This window comes from Pleurodeles waltl, chromosome 7 (genome assembly GCF_031143425.1).
Source record: "Pleurodeles waltl isolate 20211129_DDA chromosome 7, aPleWal1.hap1.20221129, whole genome shotgun sequence".
Classification (NCBI taxonomy): domain Eukaryota; kingdom Metazoa; phylum Chordata; class Amphibia; order Caudata; family Salamandridae; genus Pleurodeles; species Pleurodeles waltl.
In genome coordinates, this window is record NC_090446.1 from 1,354,769,462 (window position 1) to 1,354,783,129 (window position 13,668).

Below are 13,668 nucleotides of genomic sequence, written 5' to 3' on the forward strand. Positions count from 1 at the left end.
ATTATAACCACGATTAATAATTACCCTTTTATGTTTTCTTCATAGCTTGATTTTACCCTACCGACTGAGTCAGACTATGTAGGCATTATGGATGAAATGCAAAGTAAAAGAGCAGAGTTGCAGAGTCAGACCAAGATGAATATTGAGATTGCTCAGGAGAAGCAGAAAGAAAAATATAAAAAGAGGGTGTTGAAGCGATATAAGCCATGCACCTTTGCAGAAGGACAGTTGGTGCTCCTAAAAAACAGCAAGAGGAGTACAAGGAAAGGTGGAGTTTTGGAGCCTAAATTTACCGGACCATACAGAATCACAGAAATTAATGAAAAGCGAGTTAAATTGGCCAATGCCAGTAACGTGCCCTTGTCTAGAACTTTGAATATTGACATGTTGAGGCCTTACAAGTCGAGCACCATCATCAATACTTCAAAGGGTATGCTTTTTTGTATATGTAAGACAAATGTATGGGTCAGGGTATTTTTAAAGATCACAACCTAGTGAATATATAAAAATATAAAAAACATGTTTAAAGGTGAGATAAAGGATCAGAAATTTAGCTGGTGAAGGTGTATGGTTTTAGAAGGACAATATATATATTTTTTCTGAATCATCCAAATTTAGGGCTTCATTACGAGGCTGACATGCTGAAATTCCTCCCACATCCCATGAAGAGAGGAGACTGCCGGTGACCAGGCGGTCTTCAGACTGGGCATATTTAGAGTTTCCCACTGGGAGGACGACGAGAAAGCAAGTCTTCTGCCCTTTATAACAATGGTAAGGTGGCTTCACAATTGACGCTGCAATGGTGAAGCACGCAGGGTGCATGAGCATTCTTGAAATCCACATTTTCTGGACAGCAGACCGGCCACATTCTGACGGTAGACAGGGGGACCCCTGCAATGCTCATGCCATGCACATGTTCAGTGTAGCGGCCCCCCCGCCCAGCACCCTGCATACTTCACCGCCATCTTCTTCATGATGGTGGAAACCGCCATGTAAAGGCTGGAGGTGAGAGTGGCATGATCCGCATGTTGTTGACGAAGTCAGCACTGCCACGGCTGTTCATGGCACAGACTGAAGTGAGGTTTTCAGACCAGCTTGACGGCGTTGCCCTGAGAGGTCCGCCCACCAAAGTTCCAATGTGGCCATCTGGACCGCATCATTGAAGGCAGTCTGGAGGACAACACGAGCGTGGTGGTCCGCGGACCTCCAAGGATCGTAATGAGGCCCCAAGTTTGATTCGATAAGGGTGGAAGTGGTTTGGATTCATACTGGCCATCCGATCCACATTTCAGAAATGTTTAAAAAAAACAGCTTGGTAACGTAGTTTATAATGTGGGTTGATGTGTTATTAATCTACGTGGGATGTATAATGCCGTCAATACTTTTTTGAAAACATTTTGTACTGGTGTAACCTTTAATCTTTTACATAAAGCGTTATCATTCAAGAATCTACAGCTTCTGTCCCAGTAGAATCACCTTTGGTGGATATGCCAGGTACTGCAGGAAATTTAAATTGTGATGAGTGCATAGTGAATTTTCGAATGCTCTTTAGCATACAGATGGCCATAGGCAGTTCTCTTATACATATTGACAACAATGTGTGAAGGGTTTTGTCACTTTTTTGTCTTTTTTTTAATGACATCTTTTTAATTCCAACAGTCAACATTAACAGAATATTGTGTATTAAATGCATTCAATAATGTAAATGTCAACAATCATAGGTTTACTTCATTAATAACTACTTATTGGATTAACACGTATTCAATTGAATGGTGTGGGCAGCAAGATGTCCAGCTAGATGCTACAGTAGAAGCTACTACCATTGAAAAAATAAACCCAGATTGATCCACCCTCATGTTATGTTCTTTCCCCCCCCCCCCCACATACAGACATATGTTGCACGGGTGCATTGTACGAAGATCCTACCACGCTGAGTCCCTGATGATGAATAGAGGTCAGTGCTGTGGATAACATGGATGTCAGACACAGCTGCATGAGTGCTTGATAGACTGCGTGCAGCTGCCCATCCTAATACTTTGCCTCCTCATCAGACAAACTTGTTTTCCATGCAGGATTGTAGAAGTGGATGGGGGAACAAGTGTGCATTTCCCTTTTTTTATTACATCCCCCCAGGCGTGTAGCAAGCAGACGATTGGGGGGGAGTGGGGAGGCGGTGGGGTTCACAGTGGCATCCCCGGGTTAGGTTCTGGAAGGAGCCCTGGTAGACATGCTGTGATGAGGACAAGGGGCTGCAACCTTTGCCTACGTGGGGGATGCTAGAGAGAACAAGATATGTGCACCCTCTAGCACACTTCCGAAAGTTGTTGGGAACAGTTGTATGACCTAAAAAGACACCGATCCGGCAACGCTATGGACCGTAGGGCAGAATGGGTGAGACGAGCAGATGCGGGCGTCTGCGACGTGGCGGACTCACCCTAAGTGTCTAGGTATTTAAACAAGGTATTTAATGATGCTCACCAGCCGACAGACAGCTCATCCCAGAGAGGGAGGACTGATTGAAGGGGGGCGTAAAGTCTGTTTCTTGCATCCTGGCCTGCCCTCAGTAATTGTGTACCTTGGCCCTGCAGTGAGCAAAGATATACTGTAAACTGCTCATAGGCTGCTGGCAATACTGATCTTGGTGACTTGACACAGTAATATGCAGCGCTAAGACTGACTGGCAGTAAACAGTGTCTTTGCTACCATTCCTCCTGCCTCTTTTAAGAAACTTACTGAGCCAGCGGAGAATATGTTCTTATGAAAAACTCCTATATACTGTGAAAAAATGCTAAAAGGGGGCATTTGAAGTATTGAATGATGTCCGTGGATGACCACTAACAGCGGGCGGTACTACTGTTTACCTCAGCACAGTTTATTGAGGGCCTGTGACTGAACTCCACATTTAAGGTTATGAATACGTGGACCGCCCCCCCAGGGCAGTCCCCGGATTGCATTTTATTAAAATGCTCACAAGCACCTAGTAGACAAGTAGTGTGTCATCGGCTTGAGGGTGTTGGAGCACCCTCTGTTTTACTGTGCACCTTTCTAAAAATGGACTACAGCCTTATCCGTTGGAGTGTGCTGCTGGTGTTTGCCTTGCCTAATTGGAACTAATACCATTGGGAGTCCCTCAGATGTCCATAGTAAAAATGCTGAAGCATAAGACAATGCAACTGCTAAAGGCCAACAAAATTATCAACTATACTCATGCAACAACAGTGACAGAAACCACATGGGACATTCGGACAAGCGTCAAGCATGAATCTAACCCGACACAAGTGACCCAGTGCCCTTCCTTATCAGATGTCATGGACGCAATCAAAGGCATTTTTTCTGAGCTGGCAACAAAGATTTGGCTGATAAACCTTCAGTGGGCCGACCTTTGTAAATTGCCAGACAGAGTGACCATAGTGGAGAATATCGGCGACCTACCAGTTTAAGATTCCGATGTAAGAATGAAGATGATTATTTTGCTTTTTGTGTGGTTTCCAGAGAAGGCAGAGGGACGGTCTGTAGAAACCGTTCTGGAGGAATGGTTTATGCCTGTCATGCTTATACAAGTAATCTCCAAATTTTTCAGAATTGACAGAGCACATCGAGCCATGTCCACCGTATGCGGGCCAGTGCACAGCCACATGCAAGTTTTGCTCACTTTTTCAATTATAGGGACAGTGGCGAGATCCTGCGACTTATATATGCAAACGTAGCGGCAAAACTAATTGTAGTTTTTCTCAATCATACTCATAATGCACTGAATTTGTGAAAATGTCTATTGAAAATAAATCTACAGGCTTTGAATTAGAGATGCTTCCTTATGTTCCCTGAGAAATGCCGATTTGTGCATGAGGACAAAGTTTATTTTATCTTTTGTGCTGGCAATGGAGTTTGCTTACATGTTGGTGTTGGCTACTGTTGAGGGACCTTTACCGACTATTACACTGTTAAATTCTACATACTGGCAGGAGCAGAAGGGACTATGTGCCCTAGGCCTTGTAGAATTAAATTAAATGTTTCGGCCTTGTGGCAACTGCAACATAATGTTGTCTAGCAAAGCATTGACAATCATGTACGTGTAAAGTGTTGTTTTAACGGATTTTAATATCTACAGTATCGAAGCATGGAGAGTTATGCAAGTGTGTTACCATAGTTTTTATAGACTGGGTAACACAGCTTCACTGCCCAAAGACAGGTGGGGTTGTTGGATGTTGTTATGCTTGGTTTTGTTACCAATGTACAGAGAACGCTTGCTGCTTGTGTGTATGTATGATATGGTGCCCGCAACAGTGGGACCTCACATACTCGAGGTGTGCTGGTGTGCTAGAGAGGGCACTTGACAAAACTTATTTTACCATGGATGGCATGTAGTGGATATGTAATATAAATTCATGACATGAAAAATGGCTGTTTTTTTGCACCTCAATTTCAATATTTGTTATTTCACTTGTTATTTCTGTAGGAAAACATTGTAGGATCTACACAAATGACCCCTTGTTGAATTATAAATGTTGTCTACATTTCTGAAATGTTTAGCTTTTGGGGATCCAGCATTGGTATCACACCCATTTCTGTCACTAACTGAAAGGAGGTTGAAAGCACAAAAAAATCATAAAAATGGGGTATGTCCCAGTAAAATGCCTAAATTGTGTTGAAAAATTGGATTTTGTTATTCAAGTCTGCCTGTTTATTTTAGCACCGCAATTCCTTTGTTGATGCAATTTTCAAAGAAAAAAAACACAAGACTTCTTCTAAAGCCCTTTTTTGCATTATTTGAAAAAAACTAGATTTTTGCTGTATTTTGGCAAATTTCTTGGACTCCTTCAGGGGAAAAGTTTGGGTACCTGTAGAATCACTAGGATGTTTGAAAAAAAAACGACGCCAATTTGGTGTGGGTAGCTTGTGGACAAAAAGTTATGATGACTTAAGCGCGAACTGCCCCAAATAGCCCATAAAGTCCCTGGCACCTGAGAGGGAAAAGGCCTGTCAGCGAACGGGTTAAGCATAAGCTGTGACTCCTCACTCATTGAAACATACAGAAAGCAGCTGTCTGAAAGAGCACCCACTGGCGTAGGGGGTACACATAGGGACATGGGAGCGCCGACATAGAGAAAGCAGCTGTCTGAAAGAGCACCCTCTCAAAAAAAAAAAAAAAAATATATATATATATATATATATATATATATATATACACACACACACACGTTCTTATCCAATATGGCCGCTACGTTTCCGCACCTGGCATCGGCCAGAGTACGCGTCCTTCTTTCATTTCTAGTTTGAGCAATACTACCTTTCGCGAGAATTGGTGGTGCTCTGTCTAGTATTTGCACTTGAATCATTTAATCGAGACTGTTCTTTGATATCCACAAGAAATACCAAGGCTGCTGTAATATCGAAGCTTGCTACGAGATAGAATTTGAGAAAAACTGCGTATCTGTGACCCCGGAAGAAATCCTATATGATTACCCACCCCCACCGGAGACGTTGTTTTTCTATTGGTCGTAGCTTTCTGCTTCTCGGACTTTAATTGGCTGCAAAGCAGACATTTCAGTGACGCACACGAGAACTGCAGAAGGTTATAAAAAGCTCTCCCTCCCGCATGTTTGTCTTTTCCTCGCCGCGGCTCGCGAGGTAAGAGTTTTGTGGCAGGGTGAGCCATCCTGGTTTCTAAGCTGTTTGTTGATAGTTTCAGTTGCTTGAGGTGCCTAAAATTTCCCCAAGTTAGGTACCCCACGCCGTGATATTTGCTGAGAGGCGTTACTGCCCGCCCCACGGCTTTTCTTACGGTTCTCGTTTTGAGCTGGCCGGTTAATTCAAATGTGCGGTAAATCCTGTTATTGCACGTGTCGCAGTTATAGGTTTTGTTACGAATATCGGCACGACAAACCTACAAATACTCCTCAGAAAGTCTTGCGTTTTTGGTTCGGTACCAAAACCTGCATCTAACAACCCCCAACACACACACACACACAAGAAAAATCACTCTTGGCTAGTATTTATCTTACCAGGTGAATTCTAGCTGTTGAGAGTCGGATTGTATCGGGTACAATCAACATGTTTCAATTTACGGGGTCGTTTGCAGCTGGCTTTGTAGTCTTTGTTGGCGCCAGACCCCAAAAGACCAACTAAGCAACACATTCCCTTAACTCCGCCCTCCAATGGTGGTAATCTCTACATAGTTTCTCGTATATTTTATTTACTTAACACTGCTCACTGCAAGTTTATCACATACATATTAGACGGAGACAGTGAATCGTGTGAGTGTGCAAGTCGGTGTGTATGAAATTTTCAAGACGATGGCTACAAGGTAAAGGAGTCACGTGTCATCCATACTGGTAGGCATGTTAAGAGTGCCTGGTCTTGAGTAACTCAAAATTTAAAACCAATCTAGAGGCTGGGGTTGTTTTTACTAGTGGGTATTCATTTTTATCTTGCATAGCTCTGTTTAGCAACCTTGGAATAACGAGATGGGGGGGGGGGAGAACTGCTACTAACATGGAACTGACCACAGCAGTAACTCACTGAAGCATTTACATAAACACGTTTTTCACCTCCATGTTACACCTTGTGCTTTGCAAGGAGGTACATTATCCCACTGAACTACTTAGACGCTGTGCTACGCAGACTGATGTCTTTAGAATATTTCTCAAAAAGTAAATCCCTCACCTAAGGCCCTTCACCCACCCCTGGCGCGATGCTAGAGCCTTTGGATAGCAGATTTCCCTGCTCTAGGCTGGGACACGTGTATGTGACAGCCGCGAATAGAATGACAGTGGGTATGTATGATGATCATGAGTGCGAGGTTGGGAGGGGCTGCTCTTCCCATTGAAGGCCATTTATGTTTCCTCATGAGTTATGCAGAACTCACGCGCTTTCTGTAGGGGAACAGCACAGCTTGTTGCTCAACCAAAAATACGGACAAACTGCGTCCGTTATAGGGATTGTCACTGACAACGTACGGGTCCTTCGAAGTTTAGATGGCTGGTTGTCATCCTATTTCAGGATGTATTTCTGCACTGTTCGTAACCTGCTGTCATTCTACTGGGCAGTTGGGTTCCATTCCAGTGCTAGATTAAACCCAAATATAAACTGACATCCAGTACTTGTTTGTCTACTTAATTTGGAACATTAATAATTTTGTAATAGATAAAATGTTTAAGTGTTATTTTTAATGAGCCTCACGTGGCTATGAAAATAAGAAATTAACTTGTTTTAGGAAATACAGGTTTTTATTAGTAATGCAAAGGATGTTGATGTGCAGTTTTACTTTTTAATCAATACTTTGAATTTAACATTTGTAAACTACCAATGTTTGCGCATTATTATATGTTCAGTTGGCAGATGACGCAAATTTCTATCACAAGTTTACAAGAAATTGGTAAAGCCAAGAGGTCGCGGCTCAAAACGGCTGGCCTCTGTTGAACTTCCTCCACGAAATGCCCAAGAAATCCTTAGTGAGACAGCAAAAAAGCGGGATTGATTTGTCTCCCTTCTGCCAGTTCGTATTGTCTACGTTATGCCAGTGCGGTTATTGTGAAATGTTTACATGGCTCCCGTTGAACAGTATTGTGTGGTCAAGAGGTGTCTGGTATGTGTTGCTAATGTGTTAACTAGTTCGTTTTTTTTTTCTTGTTTTTTTTTCTTCAAAGTAGGCGTTTAAGCCAAGATGCCCGTTGCCAGAAGCTGGGTGTGTCGGAAGACCTATGTCACTCCTCGTCGTCCATTTGAGAAATCTCGCTTGGACCAAGAGTTAAAGCTTATTGGTGGGTTGGTATTTAATGCAGTCTCCAATGATCAGCTGCTTTGCCTTTTAATTACCCCGATGAGCCGTTCTGCTATATATGCACCGCGTCGTTTTTTAAACTGTCACTTTATTTTTCGTTTACATGTGTAGCATTTTACTTTATTTTTTCTATGTTCTAGGTGAATATGGTCTTCGTAATAAGCGTGAGGTGTGGAGGGTGAAATTCACTCTTGCCAAAATCCGCAAAGCAGCCAGAGAGCTGCTGACGCTGGACGAAAAGGATACCAAGCGTCTTTTTGAAGGTATAGTGCTTGGAAGTGTCATATTTTCTTGCCTTACTAGATTTGGGGAAGTCTTAGTGTCTGTTTAAAACTTGCTTGATTACGTATTTGCCACTGTTAGCTTGTGTGGGATAGAACACGAGTAATCGGTGCTTAGAAGGGTTCGTTTGTCTGCACTAGTTGGTACAGTATTCGCTTTTCCGAGCGGCTGATGAGTTAATAGGCAGAGGGATATTAATTGGTTTGCGCGCCCCATTCTGGCCCTTTTACTTGAGGGCCTAAAAATTGGGTTTCCGCCCCGGCCCCTCAAGCTCCCTTCGGGTGCGGGCCGCCACACTTGATATTTGCTACATCTGTGCGGCCAGGCTATGAAGCAGATACAAACGGAAAATTAAACTCGTTTTCCTGTGCTATGTCTGCTTATTGACAGCACCCAGTTAAACTTTAGAGATGGTTTCAGAGCTCTCGGTCCATACCTAGAATATTAATCGCTGTGCTTTTGATGTGTTGTTCTGCCTTGCAGTAATTGCTTGCATAGGCAAGGTACTTTGATATGCGAAAAGTAGGGCCAGTCGGCACGCTTTTTTCCCTCAATGCGTCTTATTCAGTAAGTCCCCATTGCTGTTTTTTTTTTTACTCGCCATTGACTAAGCCCGTAAAGAGGGGCCTAATCAGCATTTGTGAAGCAACACTTGAGTATTTGCGAATTCCCTTTTACGTGTTTGTGCCTATTTCCTTTGCCGGCGTTTGCCATGTAACAATGCTCACTATTTCCTTTCAGACAGTGTTCAGAATTTGTTCCGCAAGCTTTGGGTCCCCACTCTATAAACGTTCCTTACACCCACAGGTAACGCCCTGCTGAGAAGGCTCGTGCGTATCGGTGTGCTGGATGAAGGCAAGATGAAACTGGATTACATCCTGGGTCTGAAAATTGAAGATTTCTTGGAACGACGTCTGCAGACTCAAGTCTTCAAACTTGGCCTTGCAAAGTCAATTCACCATGCACGTGTGCTGATTCGCCAGCGTCACATTCGGTACGTGTTAATGATTTGAACACTTAGTTTTTCACTCTTTTGATTCCTTTAAAGTAGGCCCTGGTGTGAACTCAGCTTAAAACTTTGGCTTTCGAGTGTCTTATTGTCCATAGCTTTATTGATGACTTTGTGACATTCTTCTGCTGCCTTCCATATGTTACACGAAGCCCGCAGAATGCCTTTAACTCAGACATTCGGGTTTTCCCGGCCTTGGGGTATTTTTTTTTAGATTAGTTTTTCTCGTTTTGTCCTGCACTGTTGGATTAACTTGAGCCACATTTGCCCACTTTGTGGTTTTCTCCCTGGCTCATACCTAAAGCTTTGCCTTGTGCATTTTACATAGCACATGGAAGTGAGATCTCGTTTCTCGTTCTGGAGCGGTTCTGTTGTACTGCAGTGACGCATTGTGCTTCCAGTGATGCTGATTGGAGCTTCTAGCAGATAAACCCACTGAATGCGCTAGGAATTGTGGCGCTCAAATTCTGCAAGGTCACTTCGGCGCTGGCCGTACACCTTGTGAAGTGATCTGTGCGTTCCTCTTCGGATCACAACGCCTTGGCGGGCACTTTCGACGTTCAGTACAGGTAACAAGCTGTCCCCTAAGCTGCGAGTGGTAGCAGACCTTAGAACCCAAAAACTTACATTCATGGGTACTTGCGTTTAAGACCAGGCAAGTTTTAACAATGGGTATTCATGAAGCACCTTCTGTAGTGTATTGTAAACTACATCACATATATTCACGTGGCAAGGGCGAGAGCCCCGCGGGGTCGAGGCACGGGAATAACCAGGTCAGGGTTGAAATGTTGAGCGGGGCTTTAAGAGGTGGCTGGGTTCACCGGTGAACTTAAGGGCATTTGGTAGCTTGAATGATAAAAAAAATAAATAAATAGGGGAAGATTTATACTTTTTTGACGTGAACCTGCGTTAGCGCAGGTTTGCATCAAAGTATAGAGCTGTCCAACGCCATTCCGTGAGCTGGCTTGGCGCCGAATTAATGGAATGGCACTAGCTGGTGCCAAGGCCCTGTTAGTGTCCTTGGAAAGGCCGCTGGCAGGTCCGGGGAGGTGTAAAGGGAACTGGTGCTTGTGCATCAAATTATGGCACTACACTATTTAGAGGCAAAGAAATTGCCTCTAGGCAATGTAGTGCCATTTTTTGGCGCACGAGCCCAACGGACATGGCTCCTGTCTTGCAAAGACAGGAGCCATGCCCAGGGGACAAATGTCGCCTGGCATGGCCATTGGGGTCAGCGCCGTTCAGGGGGGTCCAATTCAGAGCCCCCGAGTGGTGTTTGGTAGCAATGATAAACACTCACCCGGATCTACCTTGGATGGGGTCCCCCCATCCTTAGGTGCCCTGATGTGGGTAAAGGTGGGTGGGGGTGTCCCTGGGGACAGGGAAGGGCACTTGTGGGCAATTTCTATGGTCTCGGATCATGGAAATCTGCCTAGAGGTCCCCTTACGCCTGCCCAGACCCAGGTGTTAATTATTGACGCTAAGCAAGCTTAGCGCCACTATTTTAAGGCCCTCATTCCCCTGTGCTGGATTTTAGCATGGGGATAAATGGCGCAAAGGCCATATTGTCCTTTTCTGGGCGGAACACCCAACTTGCATTTCATTGACCCATGGTAGGTTTTCTTTTCCAGAAAACAACGTAAAATCCATTACTTTGACACTAGATTTGTCTAGTGCCAAAGTATAAATATCGAGTTAGGTTTGCACTGAATTAGCGTAAAAAATACAGTGCAAACCAAGTATAAATGTGGGCCTTAGAATCTCAGTTGCCCGGGCTGAGTAGGTACACGAAATAGACATAGGCGTGCCATAAGGAAATCTAGTGTGGCTGGATGGAAAGACACAAATTAACCACAACGAATCTTCGATTCAAGGGGGCGATGGCACAGATTGGGAAGTTAACTAATTTGTTTAGTGGAGAATTACTGGTAAGGTGGAAGAGCTCGGTAGCAAGACTCAAAGCCACAGATTACAAATGTGAAGCAATGTGCTGATAGAGGAGGGGAAAAAAAGCTAAGGTAGGAGAGATGGGTCTATGACCTGAGCAATGCACGCACTTAAAAGCATTAGGTGGCAGGTAATGCCATATGTTCTGTCTCAAACCATAGCCTTCCAAAAGAAATGTAGCCTGTGAGCTGGAGATCGATTCCCGTAGCACTACAGATCTCTTGAATATTACTCAAAGGGTGGCATCAAGAAGATCAAGAGCTGACTATTTTAGGATTGCAACACCAAAAACGTTAGAAATTGATTCCCACTTGGCAGGGTAGAATTGTACGTTATTCGGAGCTGCATCATTATACTTGGTGTCTTTAGCAAGGTGACCTGTAACGTGGTGTTTGGTTGGAAGGAGTTCTGTAGAATGGTTAAGGGTCAGTTACTAGGACAGCTCATGTATTCCCACTGACTTTTGTTGGCCTGCAGAGTTTCTTAATAATTATTTCTGTTGGAGATGAGGGGGTTTTTGAGCAGGGACCATGTATGCTTATTTCTGATGCTCATCTGGTCTCCTTGCAGTGTCCGTAAACAGGTTGTGAACATCCCATCGTTCATCGTGCGCCTGGACTCTCAGAAGCACATCGACTTCTCTCTGCGCTCGCCGTACGGAGGTGGACGCCCTGGCCGTGTCAAGCGAAAGAATGCCAAGAAGGGACAAGGCGGTGGTGGAGGAGCAGACGAAGAGGAGGAAGATTAAACCAACTACACCCCTCGATTTTGGGGGGGGGCATTCAGGAGTGTAACCAAATAAAATTGGTTTCGGAATCTTAATCTTGCTTGTTTTGATTTACGAGGAGCCCATCTTGGGCCGAGAATTTAGATCTTTAGTTTAGCTGGTAAACCGTAGAACAATCGCTCACCAAGCCAATTTGGCTGGCGTTCAATTTCCTGTCGTTTGACTTGTCAATGCTTGTTTTGGGTTTTATACAGCGGTTGGGGAGAGGAGGAAAAAACGAGGGACTACAAGCAAAAATCTTTGACCTAAAAAAAACATACTGCCATTCTAGTATTTGGCGCTGTGTGAATGAGCAGCATATGGAAGAACAGTCAGACTGAAGAACTGACCGCCCATTGCCCCCATACTGTAATGGACAGGAGCAAAATAAGTGACAGCAACAGACCTAAGCCACAACGCACCTATAAGAAGGATGTATAATTCTAGTAAAGTGAAAAGGTATTGGCTAACACCAGACCGGAAAACCGGATTGTGGGTTGGCACGTGCGAAAAAGTCACAGCTTACCTTTCGATTTTATGTCCAGTGAGTTTGTAGTCCTATTTGCCTTACTGACGTAAAGGTACGAATCTGGTGTTTTTTTCCCCCCTTTGGTTTGCCAAGTGGCGTGGAAGATATGCTACACACGATGCGCAGGGTAGGGCGCCCTCCACCTCCTCACTAAATGCACGCTACCATACATACACCTCTTGCTGTACTTGCTTCACGCCCGCGCTGTGCACCCAGTGGCTCCCGACAAAGCTCATACCTGGCTATTGGGCACACCCTCTCCCTCTGCGTGTCCTCTTCCACTCGACACTCCTCGCTCCCTTCAGTCTGTACACCGTTGGAGATAACTAGGAGTTGCGTTGATATTTTAAGTATGACATGTATACGAGCTGCGGTATTCGTAACGTGCCCAGTGGTTTCTGAAGACTGTTATTTGTGCAGCACTTCAGTTTATAAAATGGGCCAACAGTAATGCTGTGATTTTTTGCATGGTGTCTGTCATTATTCAGCAGCCTCCATAGCCCGGTCACAGTTACACTCCTCAGTAACGCGATTTCTTAATGACGACTATTGTACGTGGTTTAGTCTTGACGCGTTATTACTGGTGTAAGGTCGCACACTGGCATGCCAATGGGTCTTTCATTTGCCTGTCCAAGGAAGCCTGCTTGTGGCCACTAAACATTTTCACAACTTTCGGACCTATATGGAGTTGTGCCCCATCTATTGGTGGCTCCCTGCCACACTGTTGAGCCTCACTGGTGTGCGTAAAATGTTTATGGTCTGACTGCTTAGTGCCCAGATGTAAATGTTAAGCACTGGAGTAAAGCGATTCCTGCAGAGCTCCACATGTAATTGTGGGGAGTGATAGGGTCTCAGTGCCCTTAGAATACTTATAACCATGTCCATTGAGTCAGTGACTGACTTGTTTAAAAACTATATCATGCTATCGGCCAAAGCATCGCACGAGATGGAAGGGTCCTGATTTCATTCAGTACAGTGACCTGTTTTGATGCCTCTGCCCGTTCAGTTTCTGTGGCGTATTGGGCTATATAGAAAGTTAATGAGTTGTCTTGTTGCCAGTTTTTCTCGCACGTTAGTCTTGGTTGGTAGGAGTGAGGCGTGGTAGGGTTGTTTATGCTATAAGTTGGTACCACCCCCTTTTCTTTCCGAGAAAGTGTCACTCTGTAAGGTTCTACTGCCACCCAGTTATTAGGCTAGAATGGATTTCACTGCTACTTGGCGCTAACCTGGTTAGTTTCGTCCTGAATTTGTATTGGGTAATTATGAAGTGCAGTGTTCACCAGTGATCTGGCATTTTGGTGCTTTGGCAACGCATGGCCTTGGTTGTGATTCGCCCATCGGCGACTCGCCTTTGG

At 44.4% G+C, this 13,668-nt stretch overlaps 1 protein-coding gene and 2 non-coding genes across 4 annotated transcripts; all 3 read left to right on the top strand.

The window, feature by feature from the left end:
• Nucleotides 1-7,008: 7,008 nt before the first annotated feature.
• Nucleotides 7,009-7,128, top strand: LOC138247537 (small nucleolar RNA SNORA54). The gene has a single exon (XR_011194566.1). It is a non-coding gene; the product is annotated as a small nucleolar RNA SNORA54 (small nucleolar RNA).
• Nucleotides 7,129-7,610: 482 nt separating this feature from the next.
• On the top strand, nt 7,611-11,840 carry RPS9 (ribosomal protein S9). 2 transcript variants are annotated; one of them, XR_011194259.1, is made up of 5 exons: nt 7,611-7,760; nt 7,921-8,043; nt 8,870-9,056; nt 9,400-9,640; nt 11,589-11,799. XR_011194259.1 is itself a non-coding variant. In XM_069200785.1 (4 exons), the coding sequence occupies exons 1-4, from the start codon at nt 7,664-7,666 to the stop codon at nt 11,764-11,766; spliced, it is 585 nt and encodes a 194-aa protein (XP_069056886.1). In that variant the 5' UTR covers nt 7,611-7,663; the 3' UTR covers nt 11,767-11,840. The 2 variants fall into 2 exon arrangements, 1 of the variants encoding a protein (XP_069056886.1); XM_069200785.1 differs by lacking the exon at nt 9,400-9,640 and having other exon boundaries at nt 11,589-11,840.
• An 859-nt stretch (nt 11,841-12,699) lies between these two features.
• Nucleotides 12,700-12,832, top strand: LOC138247552 (small nucleolar RNA SNORA84). Its single transcript, XR_011194572.1, has one exon. It is a non-coding gene; the product is annotated as a small nucleolar RNA SNORA84 (small nucleolar RNA).
• Nucleotides 12,833-13,668: the final 836 nt, after the last annotated feature.

Bases quoted from the DNA above. Each gene is read 5' to 3' on its own strand.
- RPS9 (XM_069200785.1), top strand. From the start codon at position 7,664: ATGCCCGTTGCCAGAAGCTGGGTGTGTCGGAAGACCTATGTCACTCCT. The intron at 8,044-8,869 runs GTATAGTGCTTG...TTACACCCACAG, and splicing joins TACCAAGCGTCTTTTTGAAG to GTAACGCCCTGCTGAGAAGG. The intron at 9,057-11,588 runs GTACGTGTTAAT...GTCTCCTTGCAG, and splicing joins ATTCGCCAGCGTCACATTCG to TGTCCGTAAACAGGTTGTGA.